Genomic DNA, 11,355 nt, shown 5'->3' with positions numbered 1-11,355 from the left:
AGACTCCTCATCTCTCTCCCCTCCCCTCCTCCTTCTCCCTCTTGCCTTTCTCCCCCACTTTTCTCCTCTTTTTTCTCTTATCTCTCCTTTTGTATTCTCTCCCCCCTCGCGGCCCGGCTGGCTTCTCTCCTCCTCCGGGCCGCAGGGGAGGAGGTAAAGGAGCTGCGCCCGGGGCCTGCGCGGCACTGAGGGAGGCGTTTCTCCTACTTCTCCCGGGTAATTTGGAGAGATTGTATGTGCGCGCGCGCGTGAGCTTAAGGCGAAAGGGGGTAGGATCCAGCGCCCAGCAGAGAGGGTCGGGGTCTTTGACGTTCCTCACCAGCTGCACAAACCTCCCGAACAAGTGTGAGTGTGAGTGAGAGTGTGCGCGCGCGCACGGGCTGGCTGCGCTTGGCACGCTTGGTGGCCCGGGGCCTCAGGGCCCGGGGGCCCGCCTGGAGGCCCGGGATTACCGTGACGTCACACTGAGCCTCTGGCCACCTTGGACTGGGACACCTTGGGAGCCGCACAGCCCCGCGCCGCGCCTCACCTTGCTTCGCCACCGCGCGACTTTGGGAGCCCGCATCCTCTCCCCTTCCTTGCCCATCCATGGGCCCTTCTGTCTTCCGGACCACGCGGGTCGGAGGGGCGCCTTCTGGAGCGCAGGGCTTGGCAGCCGGACTGCCCTCGGCTCTGCCTCCAGTCGTGCCAAGCGGGCTGAGGATCCGGCGCTGGGAACCCGCTGCCGCGTAAGGAACCGAGGCAGCGCACGGCTGGAGGCGCAGAATCGCGGGGCTGAGGCGGCAGCTCGCAAGAGGAGAAGGCGGCGGTCCAGGGACAGCCACCATGTCCTTCCCGCACTTTGGACACCCGTATGGCGGCGCTTCCCAGGTAAGAGGTGCCTCCATGGGGGATGGGGGCAGACTTGGGGGGTGGGTGTGCCTAGTGCACGCGCCCGCCACTGGGCGCCCTCCTTTCGCAGGAGTCTCCCGGGAAGCCAGACTGAGCAGGTACGACGTACTACAGACCTCTCAGACACCCCCAATCTCTGGCCGAGAACGTTCCATTCCCCCAGGGCAAGCTGGGAAATAGTGTGACCCGAAACTTGGGCACCGACCACGCGCTCGACGAAGTGGGTGGGATATCGAAATCTTCCAGACAAGGCTGCCTTATTGTACAGATACCGGAGGTGACCCCCAGAGCCCACCTCACCATGTTTCAGTTGTTTGCTTGTTGACTTCTGTTCTTATCCTCTCTCCCTTCTTTGAGTGGGTGCAAGCTCTCTGCTTCCGGTTCCTTCGATTTTTCCAGATTCGGGCGGGTGTTATGCAGTGACAAGGGTTTCTTGGAGGGAATTCTGGGGACACCCACCGCTGTTCTCCAGCTTCCACCCAGATTGTGGGGTCTGGTTCCAACTTGACCTCTGACCCGCCTTGTGATCTTGGACAAGTCTCCCTGGTCCTCATTCCCTATCTGTAAAATGGGAGCAAGAGTAAGACGTGGTGGTGGTCTCCAGGGCTAACTTCTAGCTCTACCTTTGTAGGAGCCTGTGATGGGGGTGGGGGTGGGGGGAGGAGGGATAGGCGAGGGAACCAGCGGAGTTGGCCTCCTGTAATTCGCATTTCAGAATGTTCTCTTCGCCTGGACCCCTGAGACCCTGGAGCCTTAGCAACGTTTTAGGAGTATCTGTAAGGGGTCAGTTTGGATAAATTGCGCCTTAAGATAATTCCCATCCCAGCTGAATGCTCTAAACACGGCGGCATGTAGTCAATGTGGAATGAGGGCGGGATCCAGCAGTGCACCTCTCTCGCCCCATAGTTTCTGGTGTCTGCAAGTTCCAGCGCCACTTGCTGCGAATCCGCCCCGGGCTCCGTCCCCGATGTGGCCTCAGGCTCCACCCCGGCGGCCGCCCTCTGCTGCGCATCCTACGACGGTCGGCTGCTGGGCAGTGCGCGGCCAGAGCTGGGCGCGGCCTTGGGCATCTACGGAGCCCCATACGCCACCGCCGCAGCTGCCCCGAGCTACCCAGGCTACTTGCCCTACAGCCCAGAGCCGCCTGCGCTGTACGGAGCGCTGGTGAGTACACCGCACGGAGCCTGGGTCAGTGCTCCAGGACCCGACGGGCCACTGGCCATGACTGCAGCAAAGGGGGCAACTCAGTGTGCTATCTCCAGTGAAAATCTAGGAAGGAGGTAAAACTAGGAGGGAAGGAGATGGGTAGGGTTGTGTATAGCCATGGGGAAGGGGGGGAAGAAAACACATCTTTGCAGCATTTTACTTTGCCGAAAGCCATTCTGATTTAAAAACATCTGTGCTTCTATTAATTCTGGGCACCAGCAGAGGTACGTAAGGCTCAGTTTATGGATGAGGACTTTGAGATGCAGAGGCATTCAAATACCTAACCCAAAGTCACAAAGATTTGTAGGGGCCCGGAAATAGCTCTGGAGGGAGTAAGGCAGGGAAGTTCCCTAGCTGACAGGGAGGGGCTGGGGAGGAGTCACAAGTAGTAACCTTACAAGTAAGAGTTAATATTTAACTACTGCCTCTTTTGCACCAAGAATTCTGCCAAAAGCTCTTCTTCAATACCCTACGGGTACTATTGTTATTCCCAGACACCAAGGGCAAGCTGAGGCACAGAGCAGTTAAACAACTGTGCTCACGTAGCCAATGGCAGTGGTGGTCCTGGGATTTGAACCAGACTTTTACCCCAGGGACTCTTAGCAACTATACCACCCAGCCTCTTCCTGAAACCCGTTGTCCTGAATTCTCTCTTCCCACCCCGCTCCCCCCCCCCCCCCCCCCCAGAATCCGCAGTATGAATTTAAAGAGGCTGCAGGGAACTTTACACCTGGCCTAGGGCAACCGGGAGCCTATTACCCCTATGAGCCAACGCTGGGGCAGTACCAGTATGACCGGTAAGGCATGGGGGTGCATGGGTAGCCGGCCTTGCAAGTCCTCCTCCACTCCCCTGCCACAGGGCCCATCTGGGAAAAGCCCGGGAAGGGTGGGGCGGGAGGGTGCTTGAGGTGGAAGGAGCCCTGAACCTCATTTCCAGGCCTCAGATTGTCTCCTGCCTGCAGCCCCAGGTTCTCAGACCCAGAACTGTGACAGGTTCTCTCCCTCCCCAGGTATGGAACAGTGGAGTTGAGCAGCACGGGCCGCCGGAAGAACGCCACCCGGGAGACCACGAGCACGCTCAAGGCCTGGCTCAACGAGCACCGCAAGAACCCCTACCCCACCAAGGGCGAGAAGATCATGCTGGCCATCATCACCAAGATGACCCTCACCCAGGTGTCCACCTGGTTCGCCAACGCGCGCCGGCGCCTCAAGAAGGAGAACAAGATGACGTGGGCGCCCAAGAACAAAGGCGGGGAGGAGAGGAAGGCTGAGAGTGGAGCAGAGGGGTCCCTGGGCTGTCTGAACGGTGATACCAAAGGTACCAGAGATGCTCACTACCAGCCTTGGGGTTTTTCCAGCTGTCCGTCAGGCCCGTAGCACTTCTGCAGCCGCCTTGTGGGGCGGCTTTTAGGGTGGTACTCCCTTACTTACTCTTGCACTTGTACCTGCCCCCTGCTCCCCCCAAGACCTCTGGGCCTTTGCCTGGACACTTCCCTTTGCCTGGAATTCCCTACATAATTGGCTGCTTCTTGATCTCTGAAGTGTGGGCTGGAGAACGCCTCTCCTGGCCGGCTACCCAGGCTAATTTAGCTTCCCGGTTATTCCCCAGGACATCGGTCTATTGTATTGTATACTCACCACTATGAGAAGGTACTGGAGATCTGTCTGCCCCTTGGGGAACAGCAGCGCCACTAAACAGTGTCTTATTTGCTACTGTATTCCCTAAATTCCTGAGACCTAAATGTCTAATGATGTCTGGCACATAGAGGGCACTCAGTAAATATTTGCAGAATTAAATAATACACACCAGGTACCTGTGGGTGTAGAAATTCGGGGGGAGGTGGGGGAGTCCCCTTGGATGTCTGTTTGTTTTATGGTGGAGAAACTGGGATGCAGGTCTTGGGCAGTAAAAAGTGGTCCTTTCCTTGCACCGGAAAGCAGTCGTCTTCCAAGAAGTAGGGGCGGGACTAGGGCCTCTGTTCACTCCCAAGGGCAAGTCCCCCAGCCCTGGGGCAACTGTAAGGGATGGTTTGGCCAGCCCGGTGCTTAAAGCTGAGAATGCCCTAAGTGCAGAACCATCTTGCTAAAAGCTTCTTAGGGATGCGCACTCCTGCGGATTTCCCTTGGGACCTGGGGCTTTTCTCACTAGTGTCTGATTTCCTGCAGATGGTACTGCAAGCCAGGAGGCTCGAGGGCTCCGGCTGAGTGACCTGGAAGACCTAGGGGAAGAGGAGGAGGAAGAGGAGGCCGAAGACGAGGAGGCAGTAGCCACAGCTACGGACAGGCTGGCCGAGTTCCACAAAGACTCCCCGTCGCTGCCCGCGCCCTGCACCGCCTCTAGGGAGGCTAGGCTGGAGCGCCTGGAGTGCGGTCTGGCGGCGCGCCCCTTTTCCTTCCCGGAGCCCCCGGGGTCCGGGGAAGCTGACTTCCTGCGGGCCGGGCCCCGGGGCCCTACGTTGACCATGCACTACCCCTGCAGCGAGAAACCGCGCATCTGGTCTCTGGCGCACACGGCGGCCGCTGGCGCGGTGGAAGGCGCAACTCCAAACCCTCCCAGGCCGCGAAGTCCCGAGTGCCGCGTGATTCCGGGACAGCCTGCAGGCGCAGGCGGCCAGTGCGCCGCTGTCCCCAGAAACTCCGGGTGCGAAGAGCCTTCCCGTGTAGCCAAAGCCTTTGGAAACCGCCTCTTTGCCGCGCAGGGGATGCCAATGAACTGTGCGCCTTGCCCGCGGCGGAGGGAGCCTGCAGTGCACTGCCAGTACCCGTCCGGAGCAGAAGGTAGTTGGGTCCCCAAAGGCGATGGGTGTGTCTGTTCCAAAGACACCTGTCCACCGTGCCGCCCAGACGGCATATGGCCTCTCTGCCCCTCGGGCATGTCCCTGTTCAGATCCAGAGCAGGACTGCCCGCAGCACTCCTGGAAACCAGAACTTAGAAATAAAAGTACCGGTCCCCTCTCCTTTTAAAACCAAGTAATAGTAAGAAGCTCAGGGTGAGAAGGTAACTTACCTACGATCACTTAGAAAGTCATGGAAAAGATGGGCAACCTAGTTCTCTGACCTGGGCTCCCGATGGGCACCATCATGACCTTTTGACTCTGACATCCTTGTCTCCTGCCTGCCCCTCAGAGGAGGCAGCTGGCTCCTGCCTTGCTTGTACCAAGAGTTTTGCTAGGGCGGCGCAGGAACCAGGACTTTCCAAGAAGTCTGGGGTGAGGGGCCAGATACATGGAATTGGCTTAAGGCCAATGGTTAAGTCCGGCTTGCAGCCCCGTCCCCCCTCCCCGGGAGGAACCCACAAAACTCCTGGTGAGTGTAGCCCAGGCTTGGTGCTGTCCCCGGAGAGCACTCGCCCTCCAGAACTCCCCCACACACACAGCAGGGAGTGACTGCCAGCCAGTCTGCGGTCTCCTGCCCTTGACTCTGCCTAGTGGAAGGGAATTGCACCCCACAATGGGACATCCCCCAAGCACCAGGCAGCCTCCAGCAATTACTGTCAGATTCTGCTCTTCGTAATCATTTCTCTCAGGATTAGCTACTGGCTGAGAAAATTGGGTTGCGCGGCTATTTGAATTTACACAGAACGGGGTCCAAAAGTTCCTCCTGGCAAGCAAATTGCCTCTAGACCTTGGAGTCCCTTCGGATCAGACACCAGCCGACCTCCGATTTCCTGGAAATCGCCACCAAGCGGCCCTGCGGGTTTTAATCAACCTTTCCTCTCTCAGCAGGTTAGCGCAACGGCAGCGATTTGCGGAGGAATCTTGGAAAGAAGCCCTACTTTTTTCGAACTCACCTTCCTGCTAGGAAGCTGGGAGACCTGGCCGGGGACTGGGGGTCTCTCACTTCGCCTAAGAGACAGATAAAACACACAGAAACACTTCTACCGGCTCTTCTTGCACGCAGAGCTGGGAGAGGCAGGCGGAGGTGCTTGGAGTCAGACCCTCTGGAGGAGGTGGCGGTGGGGCACCTTGGGGAAGGCCCAGTGGGAAGGCTGAGCGAGTGCGCCCTGTGCACTCCCTCCGTATACCAAGTCTCCCTCCCTCCTCCTGCTCCAGTGTCTGAAGCACCTCCTGCCGCTCACCCCTACCCCGCCCCTTTTCACTGTGTAACTTCAACGCTAACCTGGCCCCCTGAGGACCACCTGCGTCTTCTCCTCCTCCCCATTCCTTGTGTCTTCAAAAATAATCAAACCAAACCCCACCCGTATGGCGAGTCTGTGCCAGGGGCGCTGGGAGAGGCCGGGGTGGAGGGGAGAATGAAATGCGGCCAGGGATTCCGGGGATGGGGCCGCAGGAGCTGCAAAACCTGGGTCCCTTTCGCGGCAGGGAGAGGAACTGGCGAGGTTAAGGCCAAAGCCAGGGGCGACTAAGGCGCCGCCCACCTGAAGTTGCCCGGTACCTAACTCGCCAAGCGGCCTGATGGCCCGCGGCTTAGTGAGCGTTGGGGGGGGGGGGGGGGCGATGGGGAGCAGTCGGGATGTTTGGAAGATGTATTTGTTCCCGGGCTCCTACTTGGGTTTTAGTTTATTGGAAGGAGAGGCGATGGGCATAATCCTAGTCGCCCCTTGGCACCCAGCTGGGATCCCCGAGTTCCTCCCGTCGGACAAAATGGCAAAGAGCAACAGCTGGCTGGGTCCCTCGGAGGCCAGAGGGGCCATTCCTTCCATTTACTCAAGTGTCAGCAATCACTTCCGGTACAGGCCAACCAATGGGAGGGACGGGCTGGGAAGGGGACTCTGTGCCCCGCGGCAAGGGCCTCTGGAGTCGGGCTGGGGGAGGAGGGTTGGGAAGCTGTCCGCGTCCAGCGCAAGAGTTCCAATCCTTGGCCTGGTCACCTCGGCTTGAGCCAGCGAGGGACCTGGCCGCCGCTGATGCGGAGAGAGGGAAGTGGACCCGGGATGGGGCTCTAGAGGGGAGCTGCGGGGAGCTGGTGCGGGGCTTGGGAAGGCAGGGGAAGGACAGCCGGGTGTGTGCCCACCGACCAGATCCTGAGGGAGCTGCGTTTCCACCGCGGGGCTCCAGCCTGGGCGGCCCAGGCCCCGGTGAAGCCTTCCCAACTAGGGCCTGGCACTGATGTCTGGGGCAGGAAGGGCCGAGTGCTTACCTCCTCAGGGGAGGCTGTAGACCTCCTTGGAGACTGCGGAGAAGGAATGATTGGAAGAACAGCGGGGAACAGGCGGTGGAGCACCTCCCAGCCCCACGCTGTTTTGTTGTTGTTTTTATTTTAATAGAATGACAGGGGTCAGAAGGGGCTTTAGAAATCACAAATTACAAAATACAAACCTCTTCCTCACATGAGCAAACTGAGGCCAAACGGAAGGGCAGGCGACTGGCTCAGGGTCACACGGGATCCGCGATAGAGAGGGACCCCAGCTCTCCACTCAGGGCCCAATGCCCCTTTCTGGTTCATGCTCCTTTCCCTCTCTTCCCCTGGGTGATCCCTTCCCTGCTTTCTGCTTTGCTTCTGGGCAACAGCTGCTCCTGCCCCCCCAGCTCCCCGGGGACCTCCAGTCGCCCTCACTGACCGGGGGCTTAGGGTCCGGGAAATTAAACTGCGAAAAGATAAACATTATTTCCAGTCGGCTTTGTGGGATTAACGTTTGTAATAAAGAGCATTAGCTGGAGGTTTCTTTCAAGGCGCTCTCGACCCCGCCCCCTCCTGAGGGGCCAGGTAGACCCCTCCAGAGGCTGCCAGGCCAGCAGAAGCCCCTTCAGAGGGCCTCTGGCTGGGAGTAGGGCTCCAGCTAGCCATTTTGTAGAAGGGAAAGGGACTCAGCACCACACTGAGTCAGCACCTGGAGAGGGACCCTGAAGGCCAGAGAGCAGAGCTGCACCTAAGCCCCAGGTCATGTGGTTGATCCTGGGGGAGAAGAGAGCTCTGACCTACACTCTGCCTCCAGTGGTCCAGCCTTTTATAGAACAGTGAGTCCCAGGAAAGGAGGCCCACTTGGATCTGCCTGCCTCCCCACCCAGGACCTCAAGAAGTTGTCTCCCTGGCCCCTGTCTATGAGGCCGAGCTGCTCCCCACCTCTCCCAACCCAGAGCAGGAGCCTGCAGCCCAGGGTCCCAGGATCTAGGCCTAGAGCCTGGCTGCAGACAGTGGGTATAGAAAGGGCAGAAAGAGTGGCTGGAATCCCAGAAGAGAGCTTGAGCATCTCAGTGCCAGGTCTGCTTTGCTGTGGCCGTGGACACGCCCCTTCCCCTCTCAGTTTCCCCAGCTGTAAGATACAGGCAGGAGCTTTTGCTCCATCCTGGTGTGGGATCTGGTCCTACGCTGGTGGCCAGCTCCAGGAATAAGGGGGAAGGCCTGAGAAAGGTGCGTCTGAGCCTGCGATTATCCCAGCCTTGGGCCCCCAGTGGCAATCTGTTCCCACCATCTCTGCCCCCACTGAGAGCCTCCTGCAAATCTCCCAATATAATCTCCCAGAATCATATTTTGAATACTATTTTGATTAAACACCAGAGCAGGGGGAGGGAGAACACAACCCCCCTCTCCCCAGCTGAGCCAGCTGGGCCCACAGACAGCTGGCATGTGAGCTCTGCAAAGGGGGGAGTCAGGAAACAAAGGAAGATGATGTTCTCAGGTTCGAACAGTCTTTAGGAGCTGGCCCTCCAAATTTGCTTGATGGCCACAGTGCCCCTTCCCTGGACTGGGGAGCACCCCAGTAGGAGGCTAGGTTGAGAGGAGAGGCTGAACCAAGGGAGTCTTCTTCCTTTATTGATCCCTCTCCCCTGGGAGTCACTTACATGGCCAACGGACTCACTCGATAATCTCTATGATCACTTTTGGTTCTAAGATCCTATGACCTCGCTAATGATAATGGAGCATCTGGAGTCCTTACCCTGTGTCAGACTCAATGCCATGTCCTTTAAAGGCTCTGATTCATTTGTATGTCACAACGGTGCTGGATAACATTATATTACACTTTCTGCTATGCCCATCTCATGAATGAGGAAAGAAGCTCAGAGAGATGAAGTAACTCTGTGTCAGTTATTCAGCTAATGAAGCAAAGTCAAACTCCAAATATGACTTATTCTTAACCGCTAAGCTCTACTGCATATACATTCTATGATTTTTTATTATTCTATGTTTTGAAAGTAGACTCCGCACCCAGCTTGAGGCTCGAACTCACGACCCTGAGATCAAGAGTCCCTTGCTCTCCCAACAGAGCCAGCCAGGTGCCCCTGCATTCTATTCTTTCAAGATTCCTTATTCCATTATGAATAAGAGCCTGTGTCTCTGCGACCCTGAAAGTCTGTGCATCCATGGTCTCATGCCACAGGAACTCCATGCTGACCTCCTTCCTTCTCAGGAATGTCTGATGGGAAAGGAACCCCAGTGCCTCCTGGGTACACCCCCATATACTGGCTGGGAGCATCCCCTACCTATCCCCCTCCTCACATTTCCCTGGGACACACCAGGTCGGTGTTTGACAAAATGTAGCCCATGGATTTCTAGCAGGAGAATCAGCCCACAAGTGAGGGATCACACCAGGAGATATGCCTTTGTAACAAGCACCCTGTGTGGCCTGATGGGTCTCTAACCTAAGTAGCAGTGGCTGCACCTCCGGTGGCCAAGCCCTAAGCTCAGCATGAGGACTTAGGATACCTGCTGCCGGCCCAAAAGTAAATCATGTCCCAATAACACATGCAAACATTTCCTCCCGGACTTAATCTGGATTCACATTCAATCTCTTCATCTGGTTCAGCTCCTCCTGCAGCCCCTGCCCTCCAAGGCCAGCACCATCCCAAAGCTCAAGGCTTGCAGAGATTGGAGGGGGAGGAGGCCATTTAGGACACCAAGTCCCCTCTCCCAGCTGTCTGAAGATACGCTAGAATTTCAGGGTGGGAGCATCTTAGGAGTCACTTGAACCTCAGCGTGTAAGAGATTTCTGCCCCCAAACATGAACAGGTAGTCAAGAATCCCTACCTATCAGGCAAAAGCCAACCAAGGAGGAAAGACTGCATCTTAAGCAAATAAAAGGACCAATGGAGGAGGTCGCCCTCTTGCTGTGTTCTGACATAGCCCCTTGCAGCCTTGGCACTAGAAAGTTCTTCATTTTTTGAACCAATTTCTTTCCTCATGTAACTTCTGAAATGCAGCCCCTAAGCCAACAAGTCTTACTCTCCTCCATGACTCATTCTTTCTCCCACCTTCTATGCCTCCTCTTCTCCTCTCCCCATCCGTAGATATCTCCTAGTTATATGGCAGACGGTCCCTCTGTCGGTGTGATCTTCTTCACTGAATGTTAAGTTGGAGATGGGAAAGAAATGGTGACCTGAGTCCTTGAACAAGTGACCAAATGTCTCTGAGACTCCGTTTTCTCCTGGTAAGTTGGGATCATCATAAACAATGTGGCTTCCTCATAATTCCTCTCACTTAGTTTTCTCACTTGGTTGCTGTAGGAACAAAGATTAAGAACAAGGTTACTTGGATTTGGGTTGGTAAAACAACTCCCTGATTTCTGCCAAGAGCTGGAGAGATGTTAGAGCCAAGCGGGCGCCATGTTGGAAAAATTTCTGTGTCTCCTCCTGGGTTTCTCCTTTACACCCTCACCACCCCCACATTCTCTTCACTTCTGACACTTCTGGTCACCAGCTGTGTGTGAGGTTTCTCCACACTAAGCGATATTCTGTGACACAAGCTGGGTGTCCCACTGTTTAGCTCAATTCTGACACTGTCTACCTCGAGATAGCATCAAGTGGGGCAGGTTAAGGGCTCAGTCCCAAAGGCAGCCCTCATTTCAGATGCCAGTCACAAGGAGTGGGTCCCCAGAGTTACCCACAACATCTGACCACTGAGTCACAAATCAGAGGCTCCCACAAACCCATTCTCAGGTTCAGCTAATCTGTTAGACCAACGCACAGGACTCACAGAAACGCTTATGTTTACCAGTTTATTAAAGGACATGACAAAGAAGACAGATGAAGAGGTAATGGGTGAGACCTGGGAGGGTCCAGAGCCCAGGAGCTTCTGTCCCCATGGAGGTCGGGCATGTCACCCTGCCTCTATCCAAATGTGCTCACCTGCCCCGAAGCTCTCCAAACCCCATACTTTGGGGATGTTTATGGAAGCTTCATCACACAGGCGTAAGAGATAATTACCACCATTTTTAGCCTCCCTTGGGTCTCTGGAGATGGGAAGGTATGGCTGAAAATTCCAAACTTCTAATTATGACAATTTCCCACCCAGGACCCCAGAATAAAAGACACTCCCATCACCCAGGAAATTCCAAGGGATTTAGGAATTCTGTGTTAGGAA

At 56.3% G+C, this 11,355-nt stretch overlaps 1 protein-coding gene across 1 annotated transcript; it reads left to right on the top strand.

The window, feature by feature from the left end:
* The first annotated feature begins 825 nt into the window (after positions 1–825).
* On the top strand, positions 826–8,170 carry IRX6 (iroquois homeobox 6). The gene is made up of 6 exons (XM_045986737.1): positions 826–870; positions 1,798–2,055; positions 2,785–2,894; positions 3,108–3,415; positions 4,264–4,875; positions 8,067–8,170. The coding sequence occupies exons 1-6, from the start codon at positions 826–828 to the stop codon at positions 8,168–8,170; spliced, it is 1,437 nt and encodes a 478-aa protein (XP_045842693.1).
* Positions 8,171–11,355: the final 3,185 nt, after the last annotated feature.

The sequence above is a fragment of the Meles meles genome, chromosome 19 (genome assembly GCF_922984935.1).
Source record: "Meles meles chromosome 19, mMelMel3.1 paternal haplotype, whole genome shotgun sequence".
NCBI lineage: Eukaryota > Metazoa > Chordata > Mammalia > Carnivora > Mustelidae > Meles > Meles meles.
Note: the sequence above shows the minus strand (reverse complement) of the source record. Positions and strands in the feature narration are given on the sequence as shown.

Coding starts and splice junctions, on each gene's coding strand:
- IRX6 (XM_045986737.1), top strand. CDS start 826: ATGTCCTTCCCGCACTTTGGACACCCGTATGGCGGCGCTTCCCAG. Junction 2,056..2,784: donor CTGCGCTGTACGGAGCGCTG/GTGAGTACACCG, acceptor CCCCCCCCCCAG/AATCCGCAGTATGAATTTAA. Junction 2,895..3,107: donor GGGCAGTACCAGTATGACCG/GTAAGGCATGGG, acceptor CTCCCTCCCCAG/GTATGGAACAGTGGAGTTGA.